This window comes from Saccostrea cucullata, unplaced genomic scaffold, assembly GCF_032062105.1.
Source record: "Saccostrea cucullata isolate Sc308-1 unplaced genomic scaffold, CSIRO_AGI_Scuc_v1 ctg17292, whole genome shotgun sequence".
In the NCBI taxonomy this organism is placed as follows: Eukaryota; Metazoa; Mollusca; class Bivalvia; order Ostreida; family Ostreidae; genus Saccostrea; species Saccostrea cuccullata.
This window is the reverse complement of record NW_026923649.1, coordinates 7,331-21,317: the sequence shown is the minus strand read 5'-3', so window position 1 is coordinate 21,317 and position 13,987 is coordinate 7,331. Positions and strand designations below refer to the sequence as shown.

Below are 13,987 nucleotides of genomic sequence, written 5' to 3'. Positions count from 1 at the left end.
TTTCGTATACATAGACTTGGTACCGTCTTATAACCGAAGTATACGGAGTCGTTCCCCAACCAGGGAAGGCTGTGTGCTCCGAGTCACTCCCCACAGCCGACTGAAGTCTAAACCCAAAACAGCTGGTTTATATAGACAAAAGTTGTTATGATGACGTAAGAGACAATCAGATACCTATATTACGTCACAATCAATACAATCAATAAGTTAGCGGGTTTTGACCAACAAAACTATACATACTAAAATAATAACGTTGTACCCATATAAAACATACAAAATACATCACTTTGTCTTCAAATTATACAAGTTAAGTTAATAAAGTCATATTAAATCAATTAGTGTTCATTTCTTTCGTTAACTATTCATTGACAAATATTTACGTAGTTTATAAACATCGGGTTCAGGGTCCATTTATTCCGAACTTGTAAACAAGAGTTAACCCGAATTTCACAGGTACACTTCGTGAAACGTAACATTACCCCCTTCATAAGTCGAAACGTCCTCGTTTCGGGGTATTTAGTCAATGACTTATACATGGTCACTGGAAATGTCTTTCGAGATACGCGTTACACGGATATAATGTCATCTGCTTCACCACAAAACAGCTTCATCTGGTCATGATTCACATATTTTGGTTTCTCGGCTGTAGACTTTCTCACTTTGAATACCGAATCGGACACGGCACGTAACACTGTGTAAGGTCCATTCCAATGAACCTTGAGTTTAGGACATCTTCCTTTGGTCCTTGACTTTGACGCAATCCACACACATTGTCCAGGGATGAACTTAATCTGGTTTGACTTGGTGCCATACTTTCGTTTCTGGTTATCGGTTGCTTCTATCCATCGGGTGTAATAATCTGAACTGGTAACAACGTCCTTGTTACCCTTCTTGGTCCGTGGTAAAGGACCAAGGATGTCTTTGGCCACTTGTTCCAGTGGTTCCCTAGCTAAACATTGACCCGGTTTTCCTCCGACTTCCCTTGGTTGATTCTTCTTTGAGTCACCAACGGTACAGTCTCTGGTATGCTTCTCAGCGTCGTTTGTCTCCTTCTCGTCACGAGGTTCACATAGTTGTCGGTCATCATTATCATGGTGTAAAGCTTCTTGTACGCAAATTTTGAACACAGGATTGTGTTCACTCTTAAGGTCACATGGTAATTTATTCTTTCCCAATGTAAGAGTTCCTTCACCCAAATTCAATTGACAATTATGCTGTTTCAGAAAATCAAGACCTAAAATCATATCTGACTCAACGTCAGCGACGATCACTTTATGTTCGGTAACTTCCTCATCAATACAAATTTGAAGTTCAGTCTGACCTTCTGGTACAACTAAATCACCGTTGGCCATTTGTAAGTTACTACAGTTTGGAAATAATTTAGGTCTCACACATCTTTCTATCGCGTAATATTTCTTTGGGTGGATAACTGTTATAACTGAACCTGTGTCAATGACACAATGAATTTTCACATTGTTAACAAGCACATCAATTGTTAATAAGTTGGTACTGCGAGTATTTGACTTCTTTATTCCAAAAACATGTGGCCTTTTCTGTTTTGTAGTTGACGTTTGGCCGCCGACGTCAACTACTGTGCGTTTCCCTGGTTCTCGGGTTCTCTGGTCGTCACGTCCTTTACGTATTCCAGTTTTCTCTGGTTTCTGTATTTTTCATTATTTAGGTGCCGTTGTAGTAACCTGCATTCTCTTTTGATGTGACCATCTTTCTTACAGTAGAAACAGGGACCTTTCTTGTAAAACTTCTTTTCTGTGTTTTGCTTGATCATGGCCACTAGGTCTGTTATGAAATTATTTCTGTCGGTATACGCTGGTTCCTCTCTCTGCATACGCACTGCAACTGTATTTCGTCTCCCCCGCGCTTGTTGAAAGGCCTCGTATTCCAATGCTAGTCGCACTGCATCTTCTAGGTCTTTAGGTTTTCCTTGAAACACTGCCCATTCCATTTCTTGGTCATTTAAACTTCCGATGAACGAATCTTTGGTTATCTGGTCGCGGAAACTTAGGGGTGCGTTCGGGTATGACATCCTTGTAAGTCGCTTTATGTCTTGCATAAACTCTGTGATCGTTTCGTTTTTCTTCCGTATTCTGCTCTTTAGTTGCGTCTTATAGATTTCTGTTTGGTTTTCTGGGTTAAATCTTGCTGCTAGTGCGGTAACAAGGTGACGAAAATTATACCGATATTCTGGTTGTAGGTCACTCAAAACGCTTAGTGCCGGGCCGCGTAGACTGGTAGCTAACTCTAATGCCTTTGTTTCCTCATGCCAGTGGTTCAATTGGGCGATCATGTCGAAATGCACTATATAGTCGTTCCAGTTCATGGTACCATCGAACGTTGCTGGTTTTCTCCCTTTAGGTTCCGGGGTACGCCTGAATCCGTGGTCATCATGGTCATGGGCTTGTCTTGTGTGACCATAATTTGGTACATCGTAATTAAAGCCACACATGGTCCGCTGAAATTCGTTGGTCCTAGCATTGGTAGTGTAACTGCGTGATACTGCCGGGTTTGACCAACTTGTCCCTGTATGTTCATAATTACGAAGTTCATCATACGAATTTTGTAGAGATGTATTTCTGTATGGTCGATGCTCACTGCGTATTTGGTCATCTTCAGACGTAGTACTGGTACCGGAATGCACGCAATTTTGGTCTACATATTGGTTGTTAGCACTCGTTGGTCTCACTTGAGATTGTAATAGGTTCATTTGGGACTTCAAAGTTTTTAATTCTTGTAGTATTGTGTGTAAGCTGTCTTTGGTACATGCGTTGACTGCACTGCCGTCTCCTATCTGGTCGTTGTTGTTAACCCGCAAAAGAACTTCTTTACTTGGAGTACCGTCGATAAACTGTAGCTCTTTTGGTTCTGTATTATGGTCCTCTTCCTCAACCACTTTTTCGTTCCTCGACATCTTTGAAATGCTTTAGGTTCACAGTCCTGCTTGAATAGCGGATCCCACCGCTGCCACCAATGTAACGGAACCGAGGGTATCGTGTAATAAACTCGTGGGCCGCTATTGGTTTTCTGGTCACTTGGTCGAGATTTGATGGTTCCGTTGGTCACAGTTTATGTAATGGTTAATGACCAATTTTTGGTCACTTAATTGCTTAATGGAATTACCAACTTTGGGTCACTTCTTTGGTTGACGTAATGACCAACTTTTGGTCACTTATTTAGTTGACGTAATGACCAACTTTTGGTCACTTATTTAGTTGACGTAATGACCAACTTTTGGTCCCTTCTTTGGTTGACGTAATGACCAACTTTTGGTCAATGACTTTTTGGTCAAAATAATATTTGTTAGGAATAACACTTGTTTAAAGTTTATAATTTATTAAGACGATCAAATGGTTCACTTATAAACACACAAAATGGTACACTGTAAATTGATTGGTACAACGTTATTTGGTTAACAAAAAGGTGACCAAACGATGGTCAATCCAGGACGTTCCTATTAATTTGGTTCCTTAAATGGTTTCGTATACATAGACTTGGTACCGTCTTATAACCGAAGTATACGGAGTCGTTCCCCAACCAGGGAAGGCTGTGTGCTCCGAGTCACTCCCCACAGCCGACTGAAGTCAGAACCCAAAACAGCTGGTTTATATAGACAAAAGTTGTTATGATGACGTAAGAGACAATCAGAAACCTATTACGTCACAATCAATGCAATCAGTAAGTTAGCGGGTTTTGACCAACAAAATTATACATACTAAATTAATAACGTTGTACCCATATAAAACATACAAAATACATCACTTTGTCATTAAATTATACATGTTAAATTAATAAAGTCATTAAATCAATTATTGTTCATTTCTTTCGTTAACTGTTCATTGACAAATATTTACGGAGTTTATAAACATCGGGTTCAAGTTCCATATATTCCAAACTTGTAAACAAGTGTTAACCCGAATTTCACAGGTACACTTCGTGAAACGTAACAATATATATATATATATATATATATATATATTCTGAATTTTATAAAATGCTGTGATTTATGAAATGTTTAATGTCTTTACAATGTCTTTCGGTGTTAATTTAGCATTTTCAGATATCTCATGATGCACAAATTAATATTTTATGGTGTACCATGGTTTCTCTTTTGAATTATTGAATCCATATGAAAGCTATACATCATTAAAGATTATTTTTACTATTAAAAAATCATATCTTTTATATGAGCTCTTCGGCAATTTCTTTAAAAAAATTAATACTTCTACATTAATTTAGATATACAGTATATTGCATCACTAATCCATCCCTTTATACACTCGTATAAAGATATAGGGCAATGTACATTAAATATGACAATCACATTTGAAATAAACGATTTAAAAACAAAAAAAGTAAATATTTATATGATATGACAGTGCATCATCGTTGCCTTCAGATATTGATAACAGCAGATCTAGAGAATTTGGGATACTTATCTTTAAATCCATATTCGTGCTAAGCATAGATTAAGTCCAGACTAAAAATATCGAAAAAGTTGATTTTATTTAGAAAGGTGCAAATTAGATAAATCTTCTCGTCCAAAGTTTTTTCCACTGAAGAAAGTGATCTTATCAGATCAAAAACAGAGGAATTCACCTTCGTGCTGACCCTTGGGATTTTTTTCTTCTTAAGATTTCTGCCCTTGAAATGACAAAGCATAAATAATATTATTTAAAGTAAAATATAAGTAATATTCTTCATAGATACTTTGCAGATCATCTTAAAAATATGAACTTTTCCCTCTATTATGTATAGAAAGATGCTAGTTGGTGTGAAATTAGGGACTTTGTTCAGATCACTAGATATTTATCATCTTAACAGCATCATTCCAAGACATCCTATGATAAATTATATTTAAGATATATACATATGCAGCAATCTAAATCAACCGAATTCTGCAAACGTACATGTCATTCTCGTATTTAACTCGGATGATACCAAGAAGTAGAAGCATATGATACAGGAACACTATAAATTATAAGAAATGACAACACGAACCTCTGAAATAGAGGTGGGATCAGGTGACAGAGCGGAGTAAGCATCCCCTGTATACAGGTCCCACCTGAAATGTGCTCTTTGTCATGATCGCGGGTAAATGTAAAATCCGTAAACACATCGAAGAACAAGGCAAAACAATTTGTTTTAAAAAAAACATCAAACAATACTCGACTGATTAAATGACATATTGCAAACAATAACATTTGCAAAATGTTAGATTTAAACGAGATTGTTGATACCTTTGTATGTATTTTTTCAATAACCTTCTTCTTATAGGAAAATATTCTTGATTAAAAAAATTTTCTTCTGTATCGAATTAAAGACAATAAAAGATTTGAAAAAAAAAACATAATAAAGAGAAATTGGCGATACACGAGTTCAATTTATCATGTTTAACATACGAGGGACGGTCAATAAATAATGTCATCGGTGCTCGGAAAGAAACAAAAAAACGCTTTTCGAGGATTTAGTCTTAATGATTAAACTAAAATATGCTTTTTTAATTGAAACACATGTTCGTAACATTTTTCTTTAAATCTTGATTGTTTTTAGAACACATTTTTGAGTATGACCCTTAGTATACACAGGATAAATGTCCACATGTGTTGAACATATGTTAAACATGTGTTTAACATATATTTTTTACACATGTAAAACACATAAAAGGAGCACACATGTATAGGGTGTTTATTTTTACACATGTTAAACATATGTTTCACATGTGTTTAACATGTGTAAAAATAAACACATTGTATATTTATACATATGAAACATGTGTTAAACATGTGTTTTATATATGTTATACTTTATATGTGAATTATACGTGTATAATATTACTGTTGTACTTATTATCATTTTTATACTTTTTTCATGTCTGTCCACATAATTATGTGAATCATATGAAAAGGGCAGCATATGTAAGTCATATGAAATAGTTACATGTGTTCTCTTTCAATATTTATCACAGGGAAAACACATTCTTGTACACATTTAAAAATCAGATATTTCTGCTTTAAATGAAAATCCATTACATTCCAATGATCTATCTTCATGGGTTAAATATTTGAAAATTAATATCTTAAAATGCTTACACAACTTTTTTGATAAATTATTTTCATCAAGAGAAATAACTTATTTTTCAGTGTACTTTCTAAACAGGAAAGTATACAAACAAGTCAGTAGCATTTGTCGATACATATATTTTACATATTCTATGTTGAGTACAATTATAAGATTTCCACAAAATGATTAAATAGTTAAACATGCATACATGTACAAATGAATAACATGATTAGTCCATGTACTTTTTTATAATTTATATTATTTGACATGAAAGTGTCCAAAGCAAAATTGAAATATCACATATCACATTTGTCATGTATTCTCTATTGTAAATTTATGAAAAATCAAGTTATTTGATATTACAGCATACAAATAAGAATGGGAATTAAATCTTTACAGGTCAAATGCAGACAAGATTGTGTACATCCTCCAAATTTCATAATTATTTCATATATTTTCGTGTTCTTTTTCCCTCTGTATCTTTCAGTTTTCTTCAGTTGTCCTCCCTCTGATCTTCCATGAGCTTGACCATTTTGAACTCTCTTTGAACTGTACCCAAAATGCAAATCCACCATTTCTCCCTTTCCTGAACAATTTCTTTGTGGCACAGAATGGTCTCTACAAAAATTTCAAAAGTAAAAATAAAACAATTCTTAAATTACAAAATCAATTCTACAATTAATATTAAAGTTCAGCAAACAAATGTATGCCCAATTCACCAACAGAGATATGATAAGAGATAAAACTAATGTTATATATACTATACTAGGTGTTTTGTGGAATCCTATGATGTAATTTGCAAGACAATTACACTGTTGGAAGATATGCTTTATAATAAAGTCATAAAAAGCATTTTTTTTTTTGATTTTGATAATTAAATTTGGAATGTTCAAACAGTATTACTAATTCATATTGCCAAAAATTAAGAAGATTCTGACACAAATATTTTATTTTTGGACAAAAAATACTACAGAGAAGTAGACAGGTACAAAAACAGACAGTGTGATTCCAGGATATCTCAAACGTTGTTGGGAAGAATATAACAAAGTTTATTTAACAGTGTGTAGATACCTTAATTAAGCTTTTAAGCAAGTCTTGGATCTTGGGATTTATTCTTATGAGACGCTGACTGTATATTGAACCTGTAAAACAAATATTCATGCAGAGATATCTTCTAAGCATAACTAAAACTTAATTAAACTACAAAACTACAACTACAAAAAAGAGAGAGTACATGTTTGTAGGTTCTTAATAGTCTTAATTAATATCTTACATTTTACCAGAAACTCTTGTTCTCTAGTGTTGGAAAAAAATAATAAATGTCAGGTAATGAATACCGGTACATAATAGATGTAAATATCCAATGGATTAGCTAGCTGATGTACTTTCAACAATCAACACATATGCACATGTACTTGTACCTTGAAAGTTGGATGTCACCGTTATTATTAATTTTTAACTGAAATTCATAAATTCAACCCCCCCCCTCCCCCCTGAAGTGTACCAGTTTCATAGCTTTTAAAGCAAGCAAATTCTATTCATACTTTCCATATTTTAAAGTGCACTGGATTAAAACTGTTTTATAATATAGAATAAAATTATTGTAGTATATTGAGTTGGACTTATTATTAATATGAAGACATGCAAACAATATAATGTAGAATTATAAAGGAACAAAAAGAAATTACAATGTATCAAGAAATATTTTGTCATGAAGGAGTCATTACAGATGTTTACTTTGATTTTTTATTGCAAGTATTTATTTTTACCTTTAATATTGTGAAGATGCAATCTTCTGTCAAATCAGCTTTAGGTTCAATCGCCAGTCTTATCAGCTTTGGGCTTTTTAGACGTAGCAATGTGACACTGAACTCAAGTTACTGCATGCATCTATAGGCCATAAAAACAAACACTTGTTATTAAGTTGATGAAAGAATCGACTTACAGCCATCTCAACATACATAAACACCAACTGACAGTCACAATGGTTTCAAGGTTTCTACTTTCACTTTCATATCAGTACGTAACAAAAGGAAAACCAATAATGCCTTTAAAAAATAGCCTAACATGTAATGTTTACGTTCATTCAGAAACAAATTATCCAAAATTACTTACCTGTATACAAATTATAAAAAATAGTATGCCTAGTGCCTTTAGCATGTTTAGCCTAACATGTAACTGCTTACATTCACGGGCACTGGAAGTTATATAAATATATCATGTATATAGTATGTGTATGTATAAAAAAAGAAGGGTCTTTTTTATACATACACATACTATATATTTACATTAACTTCCAGTGCCCGTGCTTACATTCAGTCAGAAACATTTTTCACCAAAATTACTTACAGATCACTATCGTTAGGTTTACGAAATGCATGACAAGTCACAATTGATATGATATTACATGTATATAGAAAGTTCATACGCACCTGTAACTATAATGAAATGATATTTAAACAATATGAATTAAAAGTCTTTTAAAAATTGTTTGGAGATCACTTACCTTTCCAATACACCCAGCACGTCTGCTGCAGCAGTGACGTAAAAAATGATAAAAGACAAAACTGGCCCGGAGACTAATACGGAATTATTTTAATTTTACTCAAGAAGTAAGCCAAGCCCAAAAGATTTAAAATGAAAAGAAAATGAATTTATTCTTTATCAATTTTGTCTGATTAATGCATTATTACAGAAAAAAAATGTGAAAGTTTTTTTTAGAAGGGAAAGGGGGGGTTGGGGGTATAAACAAAGTAAAACTTTACATGAGTTAGTAATAGATAGTTTTCGATAGGCCTGAATTTAGCGAAAGTTACCTCCCGTTGGCCGCCATATTGGAGGTCGACTCAGTGATTTTCCCTCTTTGTCTTACGAAGTTTAAGAAAATATAGCAGAAATATTTGGTGGAAAATCTTTACCAAATAATTTTTTTTAAATAAAGGAGGCTTCCAAAAATTTATATACTTCAGAAAAATAATGATTTCTTATTCAAAATAGCAAATATAAATTTTTTTAATTGGTTGAACAATGAAGGAATATGAGCATTTGGACCTCCAGTATGGCGGCCAACGGGAAGTAACTCTTGGTCAATCGAAAACTATCTATTACTAACATTTACAAATTCTTTTGTACACACATATGAGATGAATCTTAAACATGTTTATAACATGTGTATATGAATACACGTATATTTTATATAAATTAAACATGTATAATTCATCTGTATTTTGGCACACATATATTACATATATATAATACGTGTTATACATGTGTGGTGAAAAACATGTGTTTAACATATATATTATCTCACAGGTGTATAACATGTGTATATTATATATGTTTTACATATAAATGAAACACATATTTTACATGTGTTTATTTACACACATGTATTACATGTATAAAACATGTGTTGAACACATGTGAAACCAAACATATGTTTAACACATGTGGACATTTTTCCTGTGTACTGGAATATGGCAGGTCCTATGATTTCCTGTACTTGTTTTTTCTTTCTGAAAGGTGTTTTTTCAAGTTTGGGAAATGAAACAAGTGAAAGGTTTATGAGAGGACGGAGCCAGAAATAAAATAAGTGCTTATTCTGGTTGAAAGTCCTGGCCAATGTTGTTGGTTTGACAAAACATTAACTTTTTTTCCCCCTGAACCCCTTTACTCTTCGTGGCCTGTGGGTTTGGACGCTGTCATGAAGAAATTTAATGTAGTGGGTTCCTCATTCTGGCTCCTTCCTCTCATAAACCTTTCACTTTTTTGCAAAAATTTTGCATTTTAGACTCTTCGAGAAATTGAAATTACTCTCCCAATAAGAATTTAAACAACAAGACCACTAATATTTAAGAAAATTGCATATGAAACTGTTTTTGTGCTCTTGCTATTCTTTGCTCTTTTTAGGCCTTTGCTATTTTGTCAAGTGTATCTCATTGTAAATTTGTTTTGAGGATTTAAAGCAAAATGGATTCAAATTTTATTATCTGTTTACATTTCAGACAAATATGGATAAGCACTTATTTTATTTTTTAAAATAATTGGCTAGATATTCCTACACGCTGTCGTTTTCACTCATTTGTCAAAATATTGGGTGACCTTTGAGTATTAAACTTTTTTCACAATTAAATCTTTCTTTAAATCAGTGTGAACTACCCCCAAAAATGATGTCTATCAAATTTGCCATGTGTATTAAAGTCAATCAAACATACTCAGTGATAATTTGTTAAATTTTCGCAAATATACATCTGTTGTTGTGTGATATTGTCGCCAAGGATGGTACCCATTTTTGATGTCCATTATATATATCATTTTTGTTCATTGAAATGTACCTGCTCATGTGTGTATAAAACGGACATTGGTTGTTGTAAATTTCACATATTTCAGTTAATATATCTTTGGGATTCTGAACAAGTTTTACAGCAGCTTTAATGGAGCGTTTAATTTTACTTTAGTTTACTGATTCTTGACTATTCATTTTAAATGCAGTGTCTCGACTATAGCTAGCAATTGTTTTCCCTTCTCACAATGGAACTATGTGATGAAAAGTGGTCACATAAACTGTTTTTCAACTCATTAAAGATTCAATAATTAGATAAAGTCAAGCTTAATGGCATATGGCATATACTTTCTATGTTGTATATCATCGAGCTGATGTCATTATTTATTGGACGCCCCTCTTATGTTTCGATTTCAGATTGCTGTTAATGCATGTCTTTCTTTTATAAAATACCCCTAATTCACCTGATACTGTAGATTTTTTTGGAAAAAAAAAAAAAAAAAAAAAAAATTCAGTCCATATTTTGTTCTAACTATGACCATATAATTCAGATTAATTAAGATAGTTTTTTTTTATACATTTGAATGTTTACACAAAAGTAAAGAAATATAAATGTATATGTTTTTTGAAAAAAAAAATTCTCTAAATTTTGCATAATGAAACATGTTATAACATTTCAATCACATCCCATCATTATCTATGCATTTATTATCGCTATTTAGTTTACAATCTCAGTGTTTTAAGTATATGACCGTACACTTTACAGTTGAATCAAGTGTAGCGGTGTCCCATTGTAAACGGCAGATAAGATATTGAAGGCATAAAATAGACATATCAAAGTGTTGTATGTCAGGTCGTTATCTGAAATTTGAATTGAATCAATGCTCTCCCAGGTAAGACAGATATTCTAATGTTTTCAAATTTATTTTTATTTGCTTTAAAAAAGTTTTATATTATTAAGGTGATCTCTCTCTCTCTCTCTCTCTCTCTCTCTCTCTCTCTCTCTCTCTCTCTCTCTCTCTCTCTCTCTCTCTCTCTCTCTCTCTCACATCATTTACTTACCAATACCTCTTATGTTTTACATTCTTGAAGCAAAAGTAACAATGTCAATGCAGAAGTATTTGAACTTGAAATAAAATGCAACAATTTCTGTTGCTCCTTAATTTCTTTTTTAAAAACAGAGATTGAACATAACAACGCATTTTTCATAAAAGAAATCTACGAAGAATTAACTAGAAAATTTATTCAGTGAGCACATTTAAATCTTTATGATTCTTCAGCTAAATATTCATACATTGGCTATTTTCGTCTTGATAAATACTGTCCAAAAACTTGTTAATTGTCCATTTTTTTCACAGTTATAGAATGTAGACAAAACTTTGCCATGAGAGGTCGGCGACTTCTTCACATGGTGGTCCTGATCATGTGCGCCTACATTCTGGTTACTGTTTATTTCTACAAGAGTGTGTTCGAAAGAGGGCAGGAAGTTAGGCAGTCCGACGACTACAGTTCAGTGTTTGAATATGATGAAGACAAATCAGACACGAAAGTTGATCGGAAGTTGAAAGGACACAGTGATCGTGTTTTCTTAAATGGAAAACTACACCAAATCAGTTTACGAAAAGATCAATTTAATGATCAGACTGAAGTGTCAGAAAATTCCGGAAAATTTACTTCATCCAGGAAACAGTCCTTCAAAAACGAGGAAATGTCAAAGAAAACAACGATTTCTAAGTTCGAAAAATTTGAGGAAGAAGAATTTGATAGGAAACTTAGAGAGAGTGCCATAAGAACTGCAGAGAAAATTCTACAAAATAAAATGAATTTTTATCAAAACAAAACGGCTAGCACCACCAAGCCAGGGTCTTACCAAGGACCTATATTAACAAAAACAAGTTTTATGGAGCATAAAACTTCAAATATTGCCAAGAAGATGTTAACAACGAAGAAGCATTTTGCTGAGCAATCAGAGTTTATTCGAAATCCTAACATAACAATGTCAACTGAGAATTATAACTTTAAAGAAATATTTCCTTATAATGGGATATACTTATATTCTTCCTTTTTTGATACACGCGAGGAAGCAAATTTTATTCGTTTTATACTGATCGGTAGAGCGCGTAATTTCATCAGATTGTGGTGCCTTTTGCAAAGCAATGACACGAAAGAGGTTTTCAAATCGGAGGTGCAGTTCTACCCAACGTGTGAAAGCCACGTTAAAGATAACTCAGTTTATCTGTGCTCATGTGAAGTACCCCCAAAATTTGGGAGGGTTCAAAATGTAAATTTGACTAACGATGAAAATATGAAGCAGATTGTACCCATAAGTGTCATACCTGATGTCACTGAACAACAGTTTAAATTCAAGTTTTCCACCTGCGTCCCTCCTCTGTTTGGTGATATCAATATATTACGATTAACTGAATTTATCGAACTGTCCAGAATGCTAGGTACAGAACATATTTATTTTTACTACAACAGAGACAGACGTGATATCAACCAATTGCTTCAGTATTATTCAGAACTGGGGATTGTTACACATTTCCCATGGAATTTGACAATGGAATCACATGAAATTTGGTATCATGGACAATCCGCTGCTATTTGGGATTGCATGTATAGAAACATACGTGTGTCGGAGCTAGTGTCTTTTAATGACATTGACGAATTTATCGTTCCTCAAAAAACGGAAACCTGGAGTTCTATGTTACCAAATTTACATACCTTGGCCAGGGACTCCCTTTCAAAGCAGGAAGACGTCGCTGTTTTTAGATTTCAAAGTGTTTTCTTTGATTCAAACTTTGTTAACCAAGAGCCAGTCAAAAATGATGAATTTATTCAACTTCTGACGTCAAACGTTACAATGCGAACTTCAACAGTTAGTAAAGTTAGAACAAAAATGATTGCTTATCCATTACGAGTGTTTGAACTAGGAATTCATCATTTAAGTAGGCCTATTAAAGAAAATTTTAAGACTGTTTCCGTTCCAGAAACCGTTGCTTTAATATATCATTATCGAACGTGTGATTGGAACTATGGCATGAACTGTGATAGAATTGTGAAAGATGATTCAATGCATAGATATAGAAAAGAATTATTAAGACGTGTCAAAAATACACTCAAAAGGGTAGACTATTTAAAAACAACTTTATATTCAGTCACTAGTAATGTACTGAAACAAGTTGAAGCAAACAACAGTTAGTAAAAGTAATAAACTGATCAAACATAACTCTGATTGATTTATTTCAATTGTGAATGCATAATATATGTATAATCATGTAGTCTTGACGTTCTGTACATATTGTCGACGACATTATGTTTCTTTACTTGTTTAAAGTCCATTTCGAGACCTCTTTCACTCAAACTCAAACTGAGACGTAAACAGTTTTCATATACATTTTAGACCTATATTCGGCACTCGTGGCCAGTAAGCAATGATGGATGTTTTTCATGCCAGCACCTACCGCTATTCAGGACCTCGATTTATAAGTTCTCATCCAAGGGACCAGTCCCCACGTCACGAAGAATGATTCGAACCCACGACGACGATATTAAGTATCTTTCAACTGCAAATATCAATATGGGCTTTCGGCACGTATTTAAGGAATGAATTTAATAGCTACCCATTTT

General features: G+C 33.4%; 1 protein-coding gene and 1 long non-coding RNA gene across 3 annotated transcripts; one reads left to right on the top strand and one right to left on the bottom strand.

Moving 5' to 3' along the window:
• Positions 1-6,367: 6,367 nt before the first annotated feature.
• Positions 6,368-8,628, bottom strand: LOC134264579 (uncharacterized). 2 transcript variants are annotated; one of them, XR_009991560.1, is made up of 4 exons: positions 8,582-8,628; positions 7,845-7,965; positions 7,147-7,217; positions 6,368-6,693 (listed from the first exon to the last, which is right to left on the bottom strand). It is a non-coding gene; the product is annotated as an uncharacterized LOC134264579 (long non-coding RNA). The 2 variants fall into 2 exon arrangements; XR_009991559.1 differs by lacking the exon at positions 8,582-8,628 and having other exon boundaries at positions 6,369-6,693; positions 7,845-8,144.
• A 2,504-nt stretch (positions 8,629-11,132) lies between these two features.
• LOC134264578 (uncharacterized) lies at positions 11,133-13,559 on the top strand. The gene is made up of 2 exons (XM_062746866.1): positions 11,133-11,250; positions 11,716-13,559. Exon 2 carries the CDS (start codon positions 11,742-11,744, stop codon positions 13,557-13,559), a length of 1,818 nt encoding a protein of 605 aa, XP_062602850.1. The 5' UTR covers positions 11,133-11,250; positions 11,716-11,741.
• The last annotated feature ends 428 nt before the right edge of the window (positions 13,560-13,987 follow it).

Coding starts and splice junctions, on each gene's coding strand:
- LOC134264578 (XM_062746866.1), top strand. CDS start 11,742: ATGAGAGGTCGGCGACTTCTTCACATGGTGGTCCTGATCATGTGCGCC.